At 41.0% G+C, this 24,780-nt stretch overlaps 1 protein-coding gene across 2 annotated transcripts in view; it reads left to right on the top strand.

The window, feature by feature from the left end:
* Positions 1-5,155: 5,155 nt before the first annotated feature.
* skib (SKI proto-oncogene b) overlaps positions 5,156-24,780 on the top strand; it is a 35,249-nt gene continuing 15,624 nt past the window's right edge. Inside the window, exon 1 of one of the 2 annotated variants that reach the window (XM_039674226.2) lies at positions 5,156-6,463. In XM_039674226.2, coding sequence (XP_039530160.2) covers positions 5,567-6,463 — 897 coding nt within the window. In that variant the 5' untranslated portion in view covers positions 5,156-5,566. The remainder of the gene's footprint in view (positions 6,464-24,780) is intronic. The other variant, XM_039674225.2, reaches the window with a different exon arrangement.

The following is a 24,780-nucleotide window of genomic DNA, read 5'->3' as shown; positions in this document are numbered from 1 at the left end:
TGTTTTTGTTTATCTTTATGTTCCCTAATTTGAAACATAATGTGTGCTGATTTGTAGTGCCCTCTAGTGGCTGAGAATCGTACAAACAATGTTGAAAAACTGTCAAGGATGGACAATTTGTTTGCATTTTTTCCTGTCATAACTTTTAACAGCTGTTTTGACATACTGGAAAATCTTTTAGGTCATTCTTTATGATACTTCTAATTTGAGTGGATGTGGTGCAACATGAGGGTGAGTAATTTATTACTTTGAAACACCAACTTTCTTTATATTTCTCAATTAAAAATGTAATTGTATTGTCACTACCAACTCACACTGTTAATTTCCCACGATTTTACATTTATCATCCAATGTATTTTCCCAACCTATTTTCACATATATATTTGTTTCATTTCAGACATCACCCTACAGCAGGCTATGTGTGGTGTGAAAGAGGGCTGTATTGTGACAGGTATTTGAAGCCAACTCAAACTGTGCATTCATGATAGTGTTGGATTTCACACAACCCAATTTCAGGCATATGTGCCAAAATTAACCATTAGACAAATGCTTGCGATTTTCTATGTTCCATGAAAAACAAATTAGGCTGTTTCAATATCACCCAAATGACCCAATCTAAACAAAGGAGTATGAGTTATGTCTTCACTCTTAGATTTTAGAACATTGGTCAAAATGACGTTCTGAAATACAATGTTTATTGTTGAGTCAGGTTTGTCATAACTTGTTTTTTATCCAAAAATGTTCAATACTACAGCATGATTGCAATTTGACATTAATGATATACAACAGTAAACAAGAATTGAAAAACTTACTGATCAAATGTTTGAGGTTGGTAATGCTATTTTCCATCTTGTTCCATCTTTTGTTTCAAAACATTTTTTATGTTTGTATCCCCCATGACATCAACCCTTTAGGAGTATGAAGTCATTGAAAACAGAATGCTTATTTGGCAAAGCATTTTATATTTAGCCGCATTTTAAAAACATTTAACTTAAACATTCTTTTACTGTTGAACAATAGTATAGTGCCTCTCTATGAATTATATTAGCCGTATCATATTTAATATGCAAATTTGTAGAAAACTTTGCTGAAATTAATCCTGTTGTACCCAATCTACTTTATGCCTTCTGCCATCGAATTGATAGTTCATACTTTTAAAAAAAATACTTAAAAAAAAATCATGAAGTAAAATAACTAAAAGCCTTCCTTCCGCTAGGAAAAAAAAATAGTCCCTGACCGTGAACAGCAACAACAATGTGTAATATGTTGGAAAGCTCAAATAAAAACGATATTAACCAAGGAACTGCAGTGTTGCGCAGTGATAAAAAATACATTTCTATTATATATATATATATATATATATATAAATACTAATATTTGAAATATAAATAATATTTTTTTCTTAAAAATACATGCATGCGTGTGTATTTATATATAAGCACAAACTTTTATTTTGGATGCGATTAATCGCGATTAATCATTTGACAGCCCTAATACACACACACACACACACACACAAGGTTTCATATTTTATTCCAACCCGGTCTCATCCCAAGACGTCATATAACTGACGTTTTGGGACGTCTTTTGACCATACGTCAATATTCGCCTTTTTAGGGCCCCCTTAAACGTCGGTAGATGAGGTTATGGGATCCTAACTCTACCCCAGACCTAAACTTAACCCTAAACCTAACCCGTCACCTAACTGACGTTAAAGGTAAAGCGTCAGTTGTATGACGGCCCGGGATCGCCATCTACCGACGTTTAAGGGGGCCCTAAAAAGGCGAATATTGACGTATGGTCAAAAAACGTCCCAAGACGTCAGTTATATGACTTTTTGGGATGAGACTGTGTTATTTATTCACACACACACAAACATCATATTTGTTTTTTAAGTTGGAGGGCGTGTAGCTTCATGGGAGGGGGTCTGACACGTTCCCTTCCTTCTGCCATAGAAAGTGTTGACAGAAATTGCCTCAAAATATCTATGTATTGTTGACCTAAAACTGAATTTTGGATAGCTAACTAAATTATTAATGACTGAATGATTGAATATATTTTTTTATTTAAGTATTAAGTATTCCAGTTATTTTCTAAAACAGGCCACAAAGTATAGAGTCTGTTGACCACTGAGTCTATTTTTATACCCCTCAAAGGGCAAATTGCATATTGCCTGATTGTGAAATTACAGATTGTGAAAAAATGTAAAAATGAAATTTATAAAATCTCAACATTATCGGAAGGTGAGATTTCAGCCAGGTGGCCATGTATTTAAATACTGCCAGTGAGCTAAACAAAGAATGTAGGCCTATGAATAAAGTCACCAGATATACTGTACATATCAACTACAAACACCCTTTCAACTTGAAACCAAGAAATGACACCTACACTTTCACTACCTCTCACAGCCTCGCAAATAGTGAGCCTACATTCTGACGTACAACCCAGAAGTGCTGGTGAACTCAGAGGCCCACACAGAAGAAAAAATAATAGTTGAATAAAGTTGTTATTTTTTATTTATATATATATATATACACACAAACACATCTGGCACATCTGATTTTTAATCTTACTGTAAAAATAATAGCAAACACCTTAAAATCATTATTTGATAATGGAATTGGTCTCCAATTGTCGACTAGGGTAGTGTCCTTATTAGTTTTTGGTATCAAACCAATCAATCCCTGAAGTAAAGATTAAGGTAACTCATCACATAATAAAAACTGAGATAATTGTTCTTGAAATTCCTTGCAAAATTCGCAAACCAAATCATCATTACCAGGAGATTTATTATCTTTCAGTTTACTGATCCCAAATTTAACTTTTTCTATAGAAATATCTGTCACACAACATCATACAATCCTGATCTATACATTTACCATTTGCTTTAATTCTATCTAGAAATTGTCTTGGATTGCCATCATCCTCTTTTCCAACACGGCTTTATAAATCCCGCTGCCGAGTTCCACGCGGTGACGTCAGGCGGACTATACCGTGAGTGGTGGTATTTCAGTAGTAGCTTGCCATTTGTTACTGCTATACTTCAATTTCAGTAAAAACCTGCCAACATTGTTGCCATAACGACTGTTAAAAAACCCCAATTAGGTCGAACTGTGGTGTAATAAAAAAAACTAACAAAATTCTTCCAACAGAATCCAATCATCGCTTGAGATAATCAAATTCCCTCCATCTTCCGTCTGTTTAACATATAATGTGCTATCAGACAGAGTTTGGAGGAATCCACCATATAACCTTGAAATAATCTTATTGCAACAACAGTTTTTCATTGACTAAAGGGGTCAATCTTGCATCTCAGATCTGTAAAACCAAGGTAAATTCCTGTACCTCATGCCAGCAAATTAAAGACTTTCTGATATTTACTCTGAGAGCAAAGAATTTTCAAGCAAAATCATGTGGTGTTTTATTAGTTTTATTTATTTCTGACTTAATTTTAATATATATATGTATATAAAGATATAAACTTGAAATGTAGCAGATGTGATTAACTGGCCATAATCCTTCCAATACAATTACAAATAAATGGATTACACTGGCCATGAGTATAGCGGATGCGACTGATCTTCAAGAAACTGCCCGATATATTCCTGTACGCAACCGTGCTGTGCGCAGCTCTTCGGCTGTTTCGAGGAAGATGAGCTGGACTGAGCCCAGCAGGTTGTGGTCGCTAAGGAGGAGACGGCTGTAGATGTGTCCCGAACCTCACATGGTGCCACGGTCAGCAGAGGCAGTAGGACATGCCTCTGGACACATGATATGCCTGTCAGATATAGGCCATAGATCGAATTCATCCATTGGTAGGATAATAATAGAAAACAATTCAGTTATTGACTGTTTTCCATCATAAATGTTTTCCATCATTACCAAAGATTTATACGATTAGATTTAGTCTAATTCTTACTGGCCTGTTGGTATAAATGGGCCGTCCGTGTGATGCACCATCTGCGCGTCTCGTCCATGGAAGCTTGCTTGGCCTCCCAGTCTTTTCTCACACTTTGTTGGAAATGGTCGAATTTACAGACCTGAGACTAAACTTTTTTGAATGCCAGTCCATCCTTTAAATCTCTGGTCAGCTTGGAATGTTTATTGAGTGTCTTTCTGAATAACAGAAAAACATTCAGAAATGCAATGAGTTAATGGCACATTGTAAAGATGATTTATCAAAACACAAAATTATAATCAAGCAAATTGTTAGTCATTGTAAAGGTGAAGGCAACTTTTTTGAGCAATATTGCCATCAACTGGCAACCAGATGAGACACAGGGCCCATGACCAACCTAAAGTATCCAGAAAGAAATGAATTGCCCATTTTCAATGGGAAAATGCCCAAGCAACAATAGCGCGGCAAGATTGCCCAGCAACATCGCTCAAAAAGTTGCCCTGTGTATCATCAACTTTAGTCTTTTTCTCACCCTAATTGCTTCAATTGGACGTGTCTGATGATGTATCTCCGTAAAATACATCCAAGTCGTAGAGCAACACACTAACTTTAAGTGTTTGACTGATGCTTCCTCTGCACAGGTTGTACATTTCAGAGAAGATGATGTTGTTCTGAAAACATCGATCCAGATGTTTGAGGTTGTTTCCTTGAGCTTTGATGTCAATAAATAACTAACGCTTGACCTTTCACCTTCTCCTGAAGCAGTTTGTCATCATCCTCTTCACTGTTCTTGTGTTTTATCATGAATAAAGGCAAGCACAGCTATTCCAATCAGAATCAAGGATTGGAACTAATCGTTTTATAATTTGAAATATCAACCGACTGTATTTTAATTATTACAAAGTCACTTGCCTTTTAATTATAACTAAACACAAAATAGGCTACTTAATTGGCTCATTATCATAAAACGCAAAGTTTCCGCGAAGGAAGGTTCCTTTGTAGGTAACGGAGATTATAAAACGCACGCGGACTTGTTTAATTATGTTATTAATGTTATTTGTGACCTTTAAATTTTGTTAATAAAATTTACTATAACCCTTATAAGTAAACTCCACCCCTCCTCCATCCGCTGCAATGGTTTACGTGTAGTTTGTGTTCCCGCTTTTGCAGCTGCTGGGGCTGCGGGGGGAGGGAGAGCTTCTCATGGAACAGCCAGCCCGGGGAGTCAGTCACATTCTTGGCCGGGATTCAGTGACTGAACCAGACACAAACAAACACACACACACACACAGAGAGAGAGAGAGAGAGAGAGAGAGAGAGGGGGAGTGAGAGAGAGAGAGAGAGACTCGCACTTCTCATAGTAAAGCGGAGGCAACTGCGCCGACGAGATTTAGCCTACACAAGGCACACATTTTGCTCGTGAGTTGCACCGAGTCTGTTATACAGTCGAATAGAGAATTACATTTCGATCAAAACTTTAGACTTTGGGGAGGATTTTCTCGTCGCTCGGATCTCTGGTTCTTTCTGGTACGACTTAAGATTTGAACATGAAACTGTTGAATGGATTACAAGGTGGTGTTTTACGCTTTCCGAACTGACATGGACTGTTGCGACTCTTTCCGTTCACATTCACTGAATCTGTTGTGATTAGACTGCCCAGGTTTAAACATGGAGGCTCCTTCCAGCTTTCAGCAGCATCCAGGACTTCAACAAACTCTCAAGCAGTTTCACTTGAGTTCCAAGGTCTCTCTCGGCGGTCCGGCAGCCTTCTCGGCTCGGTGGCAGCAGGACATGTTGTTCAAAAAGGACGGCCAGAGCACTGAGGTGATAGTGAACCTCCCGGCGCAGACGCCCCCGGTCATGCCGGGGCCCCTATTCATCCCGTCCGACCGCTCCACGGAGAGGTGCGAGACGGTCCTGGATCGGGAGACCATTTCGTGCTTCGTGGTGGGCGGCGAGAAGCGCCTCTGCTTGCCGCAGATCCTCAACAGCGTACTGCGAGACTTTTCCCTCCAGCAGATCAACTCGGTGTGCGACGACCTCCACATCTACTGCTCCAGGTGCACGGCGGACCAGCTGGAGATCCTCAAAGTTATGGGCATCCTGCCCTTCTCGGCCCCCTCTTGCGGACTCATCACCCAGACGGACGCCGAGCGCCTTTGCAATGCCCTCATCTTCGGCGGCACGTTCCCCCCGCACGCCGACAAAGAGTTGTCCTGCTCCATCGAGCTGGAGCGGACGGAGAAGAGCTTCAAAGTTTATCACGAATGCTTCGGGAAGTGCAAGGGCCTGTTCGTGCCAGAGCTCTACACGAGCCACAGCGCGGCGTGCATACAGTGCTTGGACTGCAGGCTCATGTTCCCGACCCATAAGTTCGTGGTGCACAGTCACAAAAGGCAGGAGAACAGAACCTGTCACTGGGGCTTCGACTCGTCCAACTGGAGGGCTTATATTCTTTTGGATCAAGACTATAGTGACAAAGAGGAGAGCACCACACTGCAGCAGCTCCTCAACGAGTTAAAGGGAAAATTTGACCTGGGGAACAAGCACAAGTCATCTTACAAGGTGAGCTCAAAATAGCGTTATTATAAATCTCAATCTGTTCTGTAGTACTCCAGAATTATCAATATTTCACTCCCAAATATTTATGATAAAAATATGATCGATGTAATGTAATAATTATGCGCTTTACTTCATTGATTCTCGTACACATGTATTGATTTTTCTTTGTCTTGGACGCCTATTACACCTGGTTACACCTCACTGTTTTGTGTCAAAGTAAACAATATGTCAAACATATTTTCCTTCAGTTTCCCCACACGGAACACACTGGATAACGCAAACCACACTTCAGGTGTCATTTTTTTCTGTTACCTTTCAGTTTTTGAATATCACATTTAGTTCATTTGGATTTTTGAACCCAACCCTTTTTGAAAACTATTTATGCTGTATTTAGCATTATTCCTTCCCTACTTTGAGATCATATTTTTGAGTCCCCCCCCCCCCCATTTGTCTTGTTCTCCTGGATGCACTCAGGGGCATCTGCATATGATAACTTGAGGAAGCCATAATGGGCTCTGAGGTGAAGGAGGAGGGTGAGAGTGCTGTGTAGGACATTGTTTTGTGTGTGTGTGTTTTTGGTGGGGGAGGGCAGGTTGTGGTTGAGGTCACTCTCTAAAAAGCAGTTGGTGTTGGGTCAGCGCTGGCCTTGGGTCTCCCACTGTCTGATCGGGCTCCACTCCAGGGTCAGAGATATGGCGAGTGGACAAAAGCACGGGAGTCTCGGGTTGGCTGCTCTCTCCACGCAGCAGCTGTTGAGTGTGATCGTGCTAATGGGTCTACACACATGTGTAACCATGGTGTCACTTTAGCAGGCTTGGGATGCATGGTGTGGCAAATGCAGTTTCATCACTGTGGGAAATGTGAGAGACATGGGACATTTCAGAAATGCAGCATCATGTATATTTAACGATCGCTTCTCTATGGGAAAAGTGTCTGAAGGGCTAGTTTCACATGGAGGCTGCAGGGCTAGTTTACAGTTTGCAGTGCGATGCGTCTGGTTAGGCTAAAGAAAGTCTGACTTTTCTGTGCAACTATAAGATGGAACCTTGTGTGCATTTCTTATATTTGTTTAAATTGCACATTAAGCATATTTAATCATTACGATTAGGGATGTCCCGATCCGATCCACGGCATCGGTATCGCGCCGATACCGGCCCAGAACGCTAGATCGGAGATCGGAGGGGAGAAAAAAATATGAGCGATATCCAGTTTAGCGGCGCAGCCTGTCACGTGATGATTGTTGTGTTTAAGCACACGCGCGCAGAGAATCACTCTCGCTTTTGCGCACGGATTCTAATGTAATCGGATGATTCCACAAAAGCTGCATTTCAGTCTTTTCAGAAATTCATTGGCTATCAGAAAATAGCGTCATTTCATTCTCTATTGCAACTGGATAGATAAACTGTCACTCAAAGAGAGAGCGAAACTGGCGTAAAGTTTGAAGCGAAATTTACGCGCGTGACGCGCGTCAGAATCAAAATCCGTTGGCGGTCATTGTTTTTATGTCGACCGAGCATTCATCAAGAGAGTTACCGCTCTGTATTTACTCTGGATAGCAGAACAGCGGCGTGGGGATCATCGTCGCCGTATATTTGTGTCCACCGGACCCTTCGGAGCCGAACCGTTTGGCGAGTTTCACCATTTGCTCGCTCCAGGAGCTGCGCTGGATGACGGCCGCTGTCAGCGGTACTTCCGCCTGTCACGCGCCCAGTTTGATGACCTGTTGTCCCGCATCTGAGCGAGGATCACCCTCGCCCGGCTCCTCATCCATCTAATCTAGCTGTCATTTATTTTTGTTTTGATAATAAATAGCCTAGAGCCAGCCTTCAAAAGTTATTAACCTGTCCTGTGATTTTTTTTCTCTCTCTCACGTCCAGACACGAATGTATGCATGCACATATGTTGATATATATATATATATATATAGCGCGCTATGTTATGCGCGCAGTATGTCTCGCTCTAGATTCCGGGAGATTTGAACTAATTTGCGGGCATCAGGGAGACGCTATCAATATGCGGGAGACTCCCGGAACTTCCGGGAGACTTGGGATGTCTGTCTTTACAACATAATACTATTTCTAGATATGGAATGAATAACATTCAATACAAAATGAACATGTCTCCATATAGAAATAATGTTTTAAGTGATGAAACATTTGCTTTGTTGTGCATAATCCCACCATGCATTTAGTCATAACAAAATAATTTATTGAAGCATCCAGACACTTCACCACGTGAGCAAGCAGCTAGGCTCCTGATTGGTTAACGCGGCGCGAATTCACGCCAAAGTTCAGATTTTTCAACTCGGGCGGCAGACGCGAATTCGCGTCAAACGCGTGAATGCACAACGCTCAATTCGCGCCATTCGCGCCAACTTGACGCGCGAATGAGGCGTATTCGCGTCTTCCGCGCCGCGCTCCACGCCTCATTCGCGCCGCAGGAATTTTTCTTGCATTGACTTAACATTGAAATCATTCGCGCCTGACGCCCTATTCGCGTCCGGTGTGAACGTAGCATTAGTGCGTCGAAGTTGTGATAGCGCTGTCGGCTAACGCGAAATGCTACTATTTACATTCCATGGATGTTTATTCATATATACAATTGTTTTGGACTAAAAACTTCTTCAAATTGGATTGTATGGACGCTTTACAGTGAAACCAAACCATTTTTGTTGGAATGTGGACTAACAGATGGCTAATTGGTGAGTTTCTTCCAGTTTGTGTTGGTTTGTTTTGGCTGTTGGTGGTCTGACAAAGAGACAGATTGTGCCTGCTGTGTTGATTGTATCTTAAAATGGTTTACGTCGTTCGAATCACGAGTTTCTCAGCTTTCCAAAGATATGTATTATGTTTACTTTTGTGTTTGTTTTGTTTTGTCTTTCACAAAGTTAAACCTATAAACCACCCTGTGGGCCGTATACGGCACGTCGGACCACGAAAAAAAAAATATCGGACTAATATCGGTATCGGCAAAAGCCAAAGGTGCGGCATCGGTATCGGTATCGGAAGTGAAAAAGTGGTATCGGGACATCCCTAATTACGATATGGGCTGTCCCAACAGTACAGTAGATTGCATGTGGATTTTGTGCAGTTTCTGTGTTTCACTGTCAGAAGTGTCCCAGTTAGCAAGCTGGCGGGATCCGTGGGGAACGGTGTACCGGTGGACCTGTACATCGGACTAGGTTGTTTGTGTAGAAAAAAAGAGAAACAACAGCTTGCCACCTTACACTTAACCTCAGCTGAATTGAGATGTGTGTTTTATATTACTTTTTTCCCCTTTATTTTTTTAATTAAACCTTTAACTTTAAAATCTTTTCCAGTCTTGCTGAGAATATTTGCTTAATGCTGTCTCTTGCAGATTTGCAGAAATACTGTTTCCAAATATTACTTTGATGAGAGGCTGGTCGCCATGGTTATAAGGTTTTTGAGTCCTTTATGTAATAAAGTTGTTCACAGCAGTACAGAGTTTGCTTTATTTTTTATGTGAGGGAAATCAGAGTGGAATATCTCAGTTGAATTCATTTAAAACAACATCCAGACTTTGTCTGGTCTGGCTGACATAATGGGAGATATAGCTGGGAGAGGGTGGCAAGTTCTCATTAAGAATCTGTCGTGCCGTCAAAGGACCGTGACATGTGACCTCTGTCCAAAGCCAGTCAACCAACAATCCCACCCCCTATTCTTTCAAACAGTCCGGCCAATCGTGTGGCCCTTGGTTCTCCAACCGGACAGATGTTGTTTGATAAAAGACAGAAAAATACATTGTAAATAAATCGGTAGCAAATCATCACATCAAATTACTGTTTGCGTTGGTGTTAATTTTTCCCCCAATTTTCATGTATTTACATAAAACTTTTACATAAATCAATTTACCCAGTGTTATTCTCTTAAATAAAATCATAGTTTTTATTAATGTTCTTATTATACATTTTTATTTATAATTATTATTAATGTTTTTATTAAAAAAGATTACTTTTTAGGAGTTGTGAAATTTTTTTTTTTTTTTGCATTTATTTCCAAGACTACATTTTTTTGTCATCAGTTTGCCAAACGTTATGCTTTATTTTTTTTATTTAAATATATTTATATTTAAGTGTATTAAAACATTTTATTAAACCTTGTTTAAATGTAATATTAATATTTGTATAATTCTCTTTTATTATATTTTAGCATTATATTATTTTATTTATTTTAAGCTTTTTAATAGTTGTGAGACTGAATTGGTGTTTTGCTCCAGTTTTAAAGGGATACTCCACTTTTTTGGGGAAATAGGCTCATTTTACAACTCCCCCACAGTTAAACAGTTGGGGTTTACCGTTTTCGAATGTATTCAGCCAATTTTTTTTTTTTTATATATTTAGAAGAATATCAGTAACTAGACAGTTTCTGGTCTCATTGACTTCCATAGTATATCTTTTTCCTACTAAGTCAATTCTTCTAAATATCAGAAAATCAGCTGAATGGATTTGAAAATGGTAAAACTCAACTGTTTAACTATGGGGGAGTGGTAAAATGAGCCTATTTCCAAAAAAAAAGTGGAGTATCCCTTTAAACAGATCGATACAGCACATAATGGTTGTGTTGTGGTGTTTTATTCGGAGTTTCAACTTTCCCTTAAACCACATATTTCAAGTGCATGTGCATTGTCCTGCCAGAAATGAAGTAAGGCTCCAGTGAGAATAGTATTGTGTAATAAATTGGACGCAGAGGGGCCGCAGAGCTTTAAATGGGAATGGGGGGGGGGGTGGGGGGGGATATCAAACTCTCTTTTGTTCTGCTCTCTCACTTTATCATATTACAGATGACTCCCAACCTGAGACCAAACCAATCAACTGAGTGTCCGACCCAAGGTGGCCACGGCCATAATAAATGCGCACGCCTGGGGGATAGAGGTCGACATGTGCGTGCGAGTTTGCATTTATAATGCCTGGATCAGCTGTGGGGAAAAGATTAAAATGAGCGCACGTCCTACTCATTTCCATTCCCATCTGTCTGCTGACCTCGCCGTTGCGCCCCGCACTGCGTCCCACCAGCCGCGCTGCCCCTTGCTCTGCCTCCAGACTGCCAACAATTTCATCCGCTTCCCCAACCCCCCTCCACCCAAACACTGCGAGTGCAACTTATTGATCCAGCGCAGTCAGGACACTCGCGTAGTCTGTACCACATCACGGCAGCCCCGCAAACAACCCCTGCTGCTCGGAATCAGATGCTCAAACAACACTGGGAGCCTGGGGTTTGACTTAGCTGAGTCAAAATCTGCTTTTGGACGCCTATTCTCTGAACGGCTGAATTTTAAAAGGGTCACTTGATGGCTTAACAGTCCCCAAGAGATGCTGTCTCATCCCCTCCCTGGAGGGATGGAGGTGAGGGGGTGGTCAGGAGCTCTCAGAGGTTGTGCCCTCTATTCACTGCCGGATGACCTCTTGTTTAAAGGGCGTCAGCTGGAGCTCTCCACTGGCTGATGCTGGGGTGAAGACCTGCCGCCTCTTTTGTTCCCAACATCTTTGTTACTCAAGCTCATTGTGTCTCTGGCTTCGTTTTGGTGCCCGTTGCACTGCCGATGTCTCCATGATAATGAGTCTGTAAGGCTTTTGTCTGTGTCTGCTGCCAACATGAAATGTATCCACTGTGGTGTAGTGTTCATTTAGTACCGCTGTAATATTGATCATTAATCGGGATGTAGTTAGCAGCAAATGTGACCAAATCAGGCATCTGTTTGGTGAGCAAGTCTTTATAATGTCTGATGACGGCATTGGTTGAGGTTTAGAGTTGCGCAGGCTGGCACTGCCACCAGTCTGTGGAAACAGATGGCAGAATGATGGTGGTGTTGTTTTATGATCAGTTTCTCAGATCAGGCCCCTTAGTCGATAGTGATCATCAGCTTCATGATTAATATGGCAACCCATCTGCTCTGGAGATGGAAAATCCTGGAGTACACAGCTGCCACAGTGCAAGAAACCCAGTGCCTTAATTGAGGCCCTTGCAAGCCCGCTAATCTGTAACTGTCCACTCGGATGAAGTTTCATTTGCGATGGAAATGGATTAAATGTAGCTTTAATTTTGTGTTCTATCTCTCACTCTTCTTCATTAGATGCACACCCTTGTACAGCTTTGTATTCCCTCCTTGATCCATCCTCATGAGCTGGAGGATTGAAAGGAGGAATATTGAAAAAGTCTATTCCTGATCTGAATGTGCTCGACTTAAAGATTTTATTTGCACCAGTTTTATTTCAAACGGCAAGGAATCCAAACAACTCGTATTGTGTCTTGCCTGCAGTGATTTTTTATTTTATTTTTTTAAACGATATTTCACTTGAAAACGCCAAACTAAACCGCTGCTGAAAGAATCTGGTGTTCTGGGGCATACTTGAGTGCCTTTACTTTTTAACAGCTGTCGACTTCTGTTAGAGCTGCTCGGAGAAGGGTAAGGACTGTGTGGTAAAGATTTTTCCTCAGGGTCTGTCTGTGGGATGATGCAGCTTCGGTCTGTGTGCGTGTGCCATATGACAAACGGGCATGTTGCTCTCGCCTACAAACCTCCCACTGACCACCCCCATGAATCTCAAATGAAGTTGATTTCTAAATGTTCAAATAGCATTGGTAAGCGCACGTGTTCCACTGTTGCCTGGTCACATCCTTCCCACACCATGTTGACGTTGGCTACTCTGTCCATTGGTGATGAGGAACAATCAATGGAGCCAAGCATAATTAAAATGTGTTCAAGATAAATCATTTTATACTATTAATAATGGCAATTCATGCAAAACATGACTTGTGCTATGCTTTACGTATGTGGGTGAAGTAAGTTAAAATTCAACCGTTTACCAAACTTGCTCCCCCCCTTATCGTTTCCTGTCCAATCTTTGCTTTTCTATTAGGCTTTAAAGGGATAGTTCACCCAAAAATGAAAATTCTGTCAGTATTTACTCACCCTCATGTTGTTCCAACCCCGTAAGACTTTCGTTCATCTTCGGAACATGAATTAATATATTTTTGATGAAATCTGAGAGCTGGATCACTCCATTACTAGTCCATAGGCTTCTTGAGGGATTGAAACTTAACAGCCTTGAAAAGTTATTAAAGAGATCGTTAAAATAGTCCAAGTGACTACAGTGGCTCAATCTTAACTTTATCAAGCGACGAGAACACTTTTTGTGCGAAAAAAAAAAACAACAACTTTATTTCAACTATTCATTTCCTTCTCTCTAAAATTAAAAAAATCGTTATTTGCTTACTCTCATGTATTTTCAAAAATGTTCTCCTACATATACGCTGATGTTTTAAAGTGAGTATCACTGTTTTCAATATAACATGGGGCTGTCAAGCTCCATAATGTCCAGAAAAGCACCACAAAAGTAACTTTGAAACTAGCTCATACAGCTCTTGCACTATACTTCATGTCTTCTGAAGTCGTTCAAATCCTTTTTGTGGAGAACAGAAAAGAAATGTGAGTTGCAATTCTCAAAAAATCGTGATATCCACCATTCATTGACACCCATGAGGTGTTCATGAGAGAAGTAGTGGTCAAATTTGTAAACAAATTGTACTTTTGAGGTTTTTGCAAACCATAGTACTTTCATGAATCAGACTGACCTGGTTCTGAAATTTAAGTGTGGTCTGATTTTGAATTCAGAAGACTTGGAGTATAGTGCACAAGTAGAATAAACTATATCTTGATGCTTTTGCATTCCTTTACCATTTATTTAAGTCGCACATTATTGGATTTTTCTCCATTTTGTGTTCCATGGAAGCATAAAAGTCCTATGGGTTTGCAACACCATGATGGTAAGTAAATAATAAACTTTCACTTTAGATGAATGGTTCCTTTTAAATATAAAAATTGTCCGTTTAAATAAATCATAAGCAAACTGGGCTTTCTAAACCACACAATCGAAAGTTGGTTCTTTTCTAGGCTAAGGAAAAAAGCTTGTTTTTTAACGTGAGCTGTCTGGGCTTTTAAAAAAAAAAGGGATTTTGTGTTTTTAAGCAGCCCGTGGCCTCTCGTTCACTCCTCAGAGGCACGCAGACGGCTCTCGCTCCACGCCCAGGCAGCATTATTCAGAAAACTTCTGTGATTGGAGAGTCAGTGTAGTTGCTAAGCAAAGCTGCTCTTCCTGTGCTAAATAAGAACTTGATGCTTCCTGGCTGGTGGGCTGAGGGGAGCGTGCCAGCTCTCTCATGCTCGCTCACTCTGCCTGTCTTTCTCTCTCTTACACACACACACACACACATACACTTTCTCTCTTTAACACATACACAAACAAGTCTCTGCAACACTTGTATCCAGGCCTTCTCATGGTGATTGTGTTACTAGGGAATACAAGGCTCTGTCCTAGCCTTGCAAAAAAAGCAGGAGAAATGATGATGTCAGGATGACCTGATCCATAACCTCCATTTCCCTATGCCTCTCAGGTTCGGATAAGTGTGAGCCTGTCTGTCTGTCTGTCTCTCTCTCTCTCTCTCTCTCTCTCTCTTCTGCGCTCTGGGTGGTGCAAGGATGGAGGTTTTCCTGCATTTACCCTCCCTATGTTTTGAGGCTTTGGGTTATGAGGCACATTCAGATTTTTCCAGAAAGGCTGATTCACTCCTCCTGCCCTCAGACAGCTGGCAAGGCCTCCATTTTCCACTCGCTGCGATGGTCCACCACAACATGGTGTTTCAGAAATGCTTCTGGAACGCTTGGCAAGATGGCGTTCTAAACGAAAAGTTCTGTGGATGGAGAGGTTCCTCTGTTTTCATATATAATATCAGATTGATTGTCTGTACTGCATCTTTCTAAGGCTAAGGCTGTGAAATGTCATGCTTAGTCAGTAAAAAACGTCTATTTAAAATTTTCTCTCTTCCACGCTTAAGCAAATTGTCTGCATAATTCATGCAGTGGAACTGCAGTTGCTTAAAGGGACAGTTCACTTCAAAAATAATAGATTCTCATGTGGTCTTAATTTTTCATGCAGTGACAATGAAAGCTTTGGAAACTCATCCAGAGTTGCTATCAATGTGTAATGGCCATTTTACGTCATCAAGATTGATAACTATAAAGATCACTGTATTAGTGCCCACATCAACGGACAATAACGTTGTTTTTAATAACTTTAGTTATAACGTCTGCCACTTTAAATGCTTGAGCTTTCAAAGTCGGGTGGATTCTGATTGGCTGTCAATGTTTTTATCGTAGCTGGGAAAAATCATTCTGAAAGTTATTGCAATGATGTTTTCTCTTTGTCATTAATGTTATAGCTGTGGTGTGAACTTCACTATTCTCCTAGAATTTGATCGATTATTGAAACGGTATAGTTATCGTCCTTGTGCCCCTTTTCACATATACTGCGTTTGCAGTGCGTAACTGATCCGCGGCTTTACCACAAACACATACTCACTATTTTTATTTCAAATTCAGAAGTTATGCAGCATCTTTTATTAAAATAAAAGTTTTGTCAGCATTGCGATTCTCTTTGTACACATACAAACTTGAATGGACGTATGCACGTTTAAACACAATTTAAACAACGTAGACATATAATTCCATGCATTACTTCTATATACTGTATATATATATTAAGTTGCTCAAGCAAGTGGTCAAATATTTATTTATATTAAAATCATGAACATTTTAAAGTAAAACTTAAAATTGACTAAAAATAGCTGACTCGTGCCTTTTCTTTTGCATTTAAATTTTAATACAATAGATCTTGCATGTCACAAAGAACTTGTTTTTCTACCTCCACAAATGAGACTAGTGTCGTTCATTATGTCCTTGTTGAGGTAAAGTGTAGTTTTCCTTGCTTAAAACCCCGGTCTTAAAGTAAAAAGATGAAAAGTAGTATTTAGTTAAATACATTGGTGAGATTACTACATTTTATTGAATTATGGTTGCATTTATGGTGAAACTACTACATTTTCAGGTCAATCTGTGTTCTCGGACTGCATCCGCGTGCAGTGTGAAAGCTCTAACCTGTTAACATGGGTACGGAAAAAAATACGCACTGCAAACGGAGTATGTGTGTAACGGGCATTAGTGTGAATGAGCTGTAGCTCCATATGTATGGATTCATACGACAATATTAGTTTTCCGAAGCCATATAATTTTTATAATTTTTTATTTTTAACAAAAAAGCCATTTTGCAGTGGGACATGCTTACAACATGTAGACATAGCTGCGAATATGGTATTCTTGTTACTCTACATTTCCCTGTAAGCCGATAAGTAAAAACGACACAGAAAAGAGAAAGAAACTGTGTTTTTATGTTCATGCAGTGGCACCAACAAGCAGACCTCTGGTAAGCCATCTCCCCTAGTGGCTTGAGTGTGTGCCAGATTTCTGCTTGGCACTGGAGATCAGGTATTAAATGCTAGCGAAGCACAATGAAATGTGGTGTGCTGTTAAACACGTACTAAATTTCTGCTATTGGAGCCTTTAGCAATGCGACGCCGAGGCCTGGAGCGAGAGCCCATATCAAACGCATTCAACACGGCTGCCTCCTCACTCTGTGCAGCACAGTGAGGTTTTGTGGGACTATTTATCCAGGACCAAAACTGCTGCCACTTTCTTTTCTTTTTTGCAGATGACACCCCCTCACTGGCTACTCTAATTCCAAGCATCTGTTCCATCGCTTCTCTATTCTCTCCATTTCTCTTAGGAAGGAGCTTTATTCAAACAGCCTGATGTGTTGTTACAGACATGTCACCCTCAATTACTCAGTTGTGCTCTGCCTTGGCTTCTTTTTCTCTCCTTTTAATCTGTCCATTTTCACCGTCTCTCTCTCTCTCTCTCTCTACAGTGAGTGGGGCAGGCACAGGGGAGGGACAGTCAGCTCGGCATATTCTAGAAATAAAAAATGTAGAAATTTTGGTGCTGATGCCAATACTGTCTGTCTGTGTGTATGCCTGTCTGACTCTGAATCCATAACTGTATCTATACTGTTCTGTCTGACTGTCGGTCCTACTGTTTAAAGGTTTGCATTAAATTGATAAAAAGTGAGAAAGACGTTTATAATTTTACAGAAGATTTAGAACGTTATTTTGAACGTTATACATCAGAGAATCCTTAATGTTCCAAAAATATTAAGCAGCACAACTGTTTTGAACACTGATAAGACATTGTTTATCTTATTAGAATGATTTCTGAAGGATCACGTGACACAGAAGACTAAACAAATAAACAAAATAAATGAATATAGCTGCATACATTTTGTTATTTACAATATCATTTGTCATACTACTTTTTGAGTTCACTGTACTTCTATATCACTAAATCTCTGCAGTGAAGACAAACTTATTTTCAGTCCTGTTATAGTTTTCCTCCCTCTCTGGCTTGTAGGGCAATGTGATAGCGTGCCTGTACCCAGTGTCTGCTTTTATTTATAGTGCGCCAGTGACCACAGACATGGGCAGCCTGAGCCCGGGCTGGCCAGAGCAGAGCAGCCTAAAATAGAGAGCTTCTGATCCCATAATGACCCAGCTATTATCAGGCCTATGTCTTAAAATGGGGACCAGCTATCGTGGTCAAGGAATAAGGAAAGCTAGCTTCCCCCACTTGCAAAAATCCAAGCTGCTTTGCGGCTTATCGTTATAAGCAGGGTAATCGCAGCTCCTTTGGCCAGCGACAGCTTAATTGGCCTCGCTATATAGCAGTCTTGGTTTGCTGTGAGTCTGTGTACTGGTCATCAGCTCACCTGATCCACTGTACGATAGGGGGCTTTGATTGTTCATGACTTCGTTTAGGAGAAGGCAGCTCAGACGGTTAAGTGTGAGTGAAGTGAGAAATGTGAGATTGTGGTGTGACTGGAATGAGCTTTGATGTGCGGTAGACGTGAAGTCAGCTTGTAAAAGATTCGCTCAGTATGCATATGGGAGGCGATAGATTCATGACCAGTTGCCATGTGAGGAATCCAGGGGTCTTTTTTTCCGTACGCTTTTATTTTTTAATTTTTGATTAAAGTTGAACTTCAACTTGTTCATCTGGTTGTGTAATTAAATAAGATATAACATTTAATACAGTCGAATAAAATGTGTATAAAACAGATAATATAGGTCATCGGCCATTTTTAGCTGTGTTTTTTTTTTTTTTTCTCTCTCTCGTTTTGCAGGGCCTGTCTACGAACCCTCATTGGAAAAAACAAGTTTAGCTCTGTCTGGAGTCTTATGTAATTGCATACCGCAGGACATATAAAAACCTAGATGGGCATGATAGGAAAGGAATGTCTGGGTCAAACCTTGCAAGTGCGAGTTACAACCGCAATAAAAATGGCCATCGAGGCATTTCTGCGAAACACTCACTCTGACAAATCTGTGGATACGCGTGCTGTTCAATTTGCACGTTTTAGCTGGTCCTAACTGTACTGTCCACTGATAGAATTAGTCTTTCCAAAAGGATTAGTCACCCTATCATCAAGCCTTCTCCCTAATTTATCTCCTTTTGTTGTGGTGCAGGCTGCATTAAATGGGATCAGGGGCCTTGGCCAGAGACAGTGGGAGGAAGTGGCCCTTTGTGTGCCTGGCAGGTGCACAGGGGTGTGGAATGACACTGGCATTTGCTTGTAGGGGGGGCTTGTTGAGGGGGGAGGGGGGCATCTGCGCGTTTGAGGCTGAACCTGTTGGTCTTCTACCAAGCTTCGATGGCGTTCCTCTTTTTCAGTGCTCATTCTTTCTGGCTGTCGCTTTCTATTTCTTTCCTTAACCAGCCCCTCCACTGGATAAGTGCTCCTGAGATATCCCAGAAACCCCTGCAACTCCACTTGAACCCTTAATCAAAGGACTCCTCTGGGGTTGGCAGTAAATTCTTCAGGCAAATGTTTTTTGCACTCTCTCTGTCTTTCTTCCTCGCACTCTCTCTTTCTTCTGCACTCCCTTTTGGCTGCCTCCTCTCTGTTTTCTCTGCTCACATCTGGTGAGCAGTCCTTGTCTGCTTTTACTGTGCTGAGGTCATTTTCATCCTATGAGGAAAGTGAAACCTTATGAGTGGAACTGCCAGGGACATATGCACAGCTAGGAGGGGTTGTTACAGGCCACTTTAGCGGGACTCCATTTTTTAGGCTGTTTTACCGATGTCTGTTAACAAGGCCGTTCTTGGCTCTTCAGAAATGTAAGTTGTCTTCGTCCAAAATCTGTCCAATAAACACATTTGTGCCATAGCGGAAAAAAAAAACTCCTTGAGACATATGGAATGCTAATGAAATGCTTCATGAAAGAAAACCTGCAGTGCAGAATTTGAAGTAGGTTTTCCCCTCCCCATTGTCGGGTTTTTTAAAAACCAAATTAGCGCTTAAAGATATTCAAATGCACTCCAAAAAAAATGTTCACACACACACTCAAAAATATTATTGTTGGATGTTTTACAAGAAAATACTATTTCAGTCTCTTTACATAAAAATGTCATGTTTAATTCAATGTTACTGGCCGTTTCTTTGTATTTAAAGGGTTAGTTCATCCAAAAATGAAAATTAAGTCTGTAATTACTCACTTCCATGCTGTACCAACCCCGTAAGACTTGTAAAATTTCGTTCGCCTTCGGTACACAAATTAAGATATTTTTGATTATATTTGAGAGGTGGATCACTGCTACATAGGCAGCCTAAGGGATCGAAACTTGACAGCCAAGAAAGTCAATGAAGAAAATGTTTAAATATTCCATGTGACAACAGTGGCTCAACGATAAGTTTATCAAACGACGAGAATACTGTTTGTGAGTTTGACGAGAGTTCAAGAGATCTCCACGAGGACTGAACTGAAGTAGTTGAAGGAGATCGCAATTCTCGCGCATGCGTCGTGGAAATCTCTTGAACTCTTGTCTCAGGCCTACAATATTTAAACATTTTCTTCATTGCCTTTCTGGGCCGTCAAGTTTCGATCCCTTAGGCAGCCTATGTAGCAGTGATCCACCTCTCAAATTTAATCAAAAATATCTTCATTTGTGTTCCGAAGACGAACGAAGGTCTTACAGTGTTGGTACAGCATGGGGGTGACTCTCAGAAAAAAAGGTACAAAAGCGGTCACTGGGGCGGTATCTTTTCAAAAGGTAGACTTTTGTACCTAAAGGGTGCATATTGGTACCTTAATGGTACATTAAAAGTTAATGACTTAATTTTCATTTTTGGGTGAACTAACCCTTTCATTGTGAAATTCACTGTGGAAAATAGTCAGATAAATAGTCAGATATTCCAATAAATAAATAGACCAATGTTAACAAGGCTGTTCTTGGCTATTCCGAAATATAAATTGTCTTCATCCGTAATCTTTGTCTGAAAATCACACATGTGCCACAGAAAAATGGCTCTTGAGACACGTGAAATGAAAGAAACCCACCAGTGCAGATTTCATAGTTGGAGGTGGGTTTTCATCGTGTGTTTTTTTTTTTTTTTAAACCAGTTTTTCAAGGTCATTTATAACACTGTTTTCATTGAAATACCTGACAAGCCTTGGCCGCGTTTTGCTTGCAGAAGGCCTCACTGCAAAAACCTGAGACAGCTGTGGCCGCTGAAGTGTTCTGCATTCAGCAAGGAAACCAAGTGCTGCATATGCAGAAAGTGGGAGACATTTCCTGGAATGCAAACAACCTCCCTGTCTGATTTTTACCGAAAACGGGTCAAAGAGGTGTCTTTTGGAAGGATCATGTCTTTATTTAGATTCAGAGATTCAGACTTGTCTTTATGTATGATTTCCGCTCTTCTTGGCACCCCCGGTCCAGTGTCTGTAATCTCTCTATTCTTTCTTCCTCTCCTCCTTTTATCTCTCTCTCTTCTTCTCTTCCAGCAGAGAATAGGAAGAAAATGTGCTGAAGCTGCATTTGTCCCTGCTGGCTGACACAAAAAGCAAATTTAGGACTCCCCCTCCCTTCTTTCAATTAAAGCTTCTCATGAATATGGAGTTCTCTGTCCGTGGTGGAGAGAGAAGCCAAATGAGAGCTACCCTGTAAAATATGAAAGTGACTTAAGCTCAAACAGTTGAAGAATGTAGAAAGAAGATTAGGGATCAGCAGGCTGAGGGCACATGGTGTTGGTAATCATATTTATGCATATTAAAGCCCAAGGGGATTTTCAAGAATACATGGAAAATGCATGGATAATGAGCCTCTTTGGTTGCCTTCAGTCAGATGTTGCTGATTAAGCTGGTCAAATGCCTGTATAAAACACTGTTTGATCAGAAAGAATGTGGCCTTTCTGTTGTTGTGCTTGGAAATATTTATTTTGATCTCATTTATTTTGCTCTTTGAACATCTGATTTATCTTAAAGGTAGACTGGAGGTCACCTCGGGTGTTTTGACTAATACACATTGCTTCAAAACAGACCCAACTCATGCCATTTGATGTCGTCGGGACGGTGTGAAAAGGAGTTGTCTGGTCTTCTCTGTTTTACAGCGGCCCTGTCAGCTTAATGATGAGAGAGTACTAACCTTTATCACGCCAAAAGCCCACAGTCCAAGCACCCCTAATGGCCCAAGAAGCCCCGGCCGGGGTTGTAGGGAGGTCAGGTTGAATTACAGGACATAAACAACAACACAAGCAATTTCAGCTGAGGTAAGAGGGTGGGGCTGATGGCAGTTGTTGTTTTTTTGAGGGGGTTGGGGGGTAGCTAATCTCTTGAATTGATAACTAGCAGAGGAAACTATTGATTGATTGATTTTTTTTGATTTATTGTGATCTTGCTCTTGTTAACTCCCCTTGACCTGGATATGTACTGTAAAAAAAGAATTTGAAGAAACTAGAGGATGGATGTAAAGCCTATTGGAAATGGAAATGGGCGTTGAAAATGGATTTTCAGAAATTCAATTGAATTGATATTCAAAAAGACAGTCAAATAAATCCAGTTAGTCAGATAGATATTTATAGACATAGTCAGGAAGACATTCGAATATAGCTAGATAGAGAGTGAATGTCGGTTCACCGGGGTCAACTGGTTTTACTGGAGTTGGAGACAAGTCCAGAGACAAGGGGTCCATGGGCACACAGACTCCCCCACCATCTGGCAGCCATAAAAGTGTTGGGGGGGTTTATGGCCTTGCTGGGTGAGACATGGCAAGACACTCTGAATGCCCCCAAGCTCTTCAGCTTCCTTCACAGCCCTCTATTCGGGTCAGAAGTTCATTGCCTTTCTCCCCTTTAAAATATCTTGGAGCTTTAGATGGTGGGAAGTGGTTTTAAAAGGCATCTTTTGCATGTGTCTGGCCACGGAGAAAATTTTACAAGGCAGATCAGCAGACATGATTCCCACAGATGGCGAGAAGTTGGACCCTGGTGAGTCAACGAATGAGTTTTGTGTCGATATGCGTCATCTCGTGCCTCATCAATTCACTTCAAACAGCCCCGCTGGCACGGAACAGAATAATAAGACAAATAATTAAAACTTTTTTTTGGTCTCAATTCAAAATAACATTCAGATTCATGTAGATTATGGTTCTACTATCAATTAAAAAAGTCAGGAAACAAAACAAACTCTCTTTGTGGAATTTTGTTTACGCCGTCTTATTTTCTACTGTCCTATAATCTTACCTTGCATGCTTTAGTTTGCTCATTGGGCTTTTCAAGTCAAGTCCATATTCCTTTAGAAATGATATCCTCCACAGAGGCTGAACCAACTTTAACACCTTCTGCAGCTCGAGTAACAATGCCCTCTAATAAAAATCAGTTAACAGAGAGACTAAATCAAACTGAGAGGGCGTAAAAACAAATGAGATCTTGTATTTGTTTTCGTTAAGAAATTCATTCGGAAGCACAATGACCTTCTTCAACTTCTTGGCCTTGTTTTTGTTTCCTGTCTGGATTTCCATCTAGTGTATCTCCTAGTGGTTGAGTCTCTAGTCTCTTTATGGCCCCCACTCGTTTCAGCATCCTCTTTGCATCCCCCGTGTGGATGAAAAATGCTGACTGTGGAAGAGTAAAAACTGTGTTTGGCAGGCACGCCCTTGAAGGTTTCTGTGTCACTCAAGCCCATTGAATTTTTAATTATTTCCTGGCTGTGGTATTCTGCTCTACTTCACTAGGGCGCCTGGCTCCATGCTGTCTCACAGCTCAGATGGTAGACACTGTGTTAGACATTTGCGGTTAAATCTGCTCAAATCCTTGGATGCCTATTGCAAACAGGTGAGACCTTGCGTCAGTGAGGCTTTTTTAAAGGGATATTTTACACAACAGTCGTTTACTTGTTCCAAACCTGTGTTTCTTTGACGGAAGAAAAAAATCTAGTTTTTAAATATCTTTTTTGGGTGAACTATCCCTTTACTGTAAGCTACTGTATCTCAAACAGTCCTTGAAAATGCTGCGATACCTTAAGCATGTTAGTGCACATGCGAAACTAAATTGCCTGTATTTTCAGCGCCAGCAGTCTGCTGGAGACAGACGGCACTTCCCACTTCACTACGAATCCCGCACGCAGCTTTTGTCTCTCAGACTGATGCATTTAGCATTCAGATCCATCATTATTCCCTGCCCGGCAGACAGCAGTAATGTAATCTCTGTTGATTTACAGGCAGAAGTATACATCCCAACTCCCAACAGCTGGATCTGCTCTGTACCAGCGCTGTCTGATCATGCCTATTGGATTTGCCTCTTATAATAATCGTAATAATGACTTCAAATGCATTTGACGCCAGGACCTCTGATTGCACTTGACAAGAGCTTCTCCAGGCTGGTGAGTTGCACATCAAAGAAGCGTTCGGACTCGGAGGGTGGCGCAGTCTGAGCATTTGGCCCGAGATTTATTGAGAGGCTCTTAACATATTTCAGGCCGTCTCTCCCTCACTTTTCCGTGTCATGTCGAGGTCTCCCGGGTTCCAAGAGAGGAAAAGAGTAATAAGAAAGAGAGCGAGAGCGGGAGATTTCGAATAAACGGCTGGAAATAATGATCTCTGTTCTGAGTTAGTGGTTACATCAACAGCAGTGATTCAGGGAGGAAAAATGTGGTTTATGTCTCTTTAAGTCTCTAGGCTGTCTGCAAAATGCATTAGTCCTGTGGAGCAGACACAGGCCAGGGCAGAGGGAGGAGCCCAGAGCGGCGGAGGGGGGAGGGCCGGAGGATTGAACAGCCACAGTCTGGGCCTCTAGCCTCCTGGCTAGACTGCTGAAAGTTATTATTGAGTTCCTGAGCAGAGCCTCCCCTCCCTGCCATACTAGTGTCTGTTCACCCTGTGCTCTCGTTCTCTCAGACTCGCTGGGTGGGTATATGTGCGTGTGTTTACTAGCTTGCCGGTTCGCCATATATAGTAATGCAGGACACAATTTAGCATTTTTAACAGGAGTCTTCCAAATGTAAGAATTCAATTAGTTAAAAAAAAATTATTTCACCTTTAACCAGGAGAAAATCTCACTGAGATTAAGAATCCTTGCCACG

The sequence above is a fragment of the Pimephales promelas genome, chromosome 21 (assembly GCF_988280905.1).
Source record: "Pimephales promelas chromosome 21, fPimPro1.hap1.1, whole genome shotgun sequence".
Lineage (NCBI taxonomy): Eukaryota > Metazoa > Chordata > Actinopteri > Cypriniformes > Leuciscidae > Pimephales > Pimephales promelas.
This window is presented reverse-complemented; position numbering and strand designations above follow the sequence as displayed.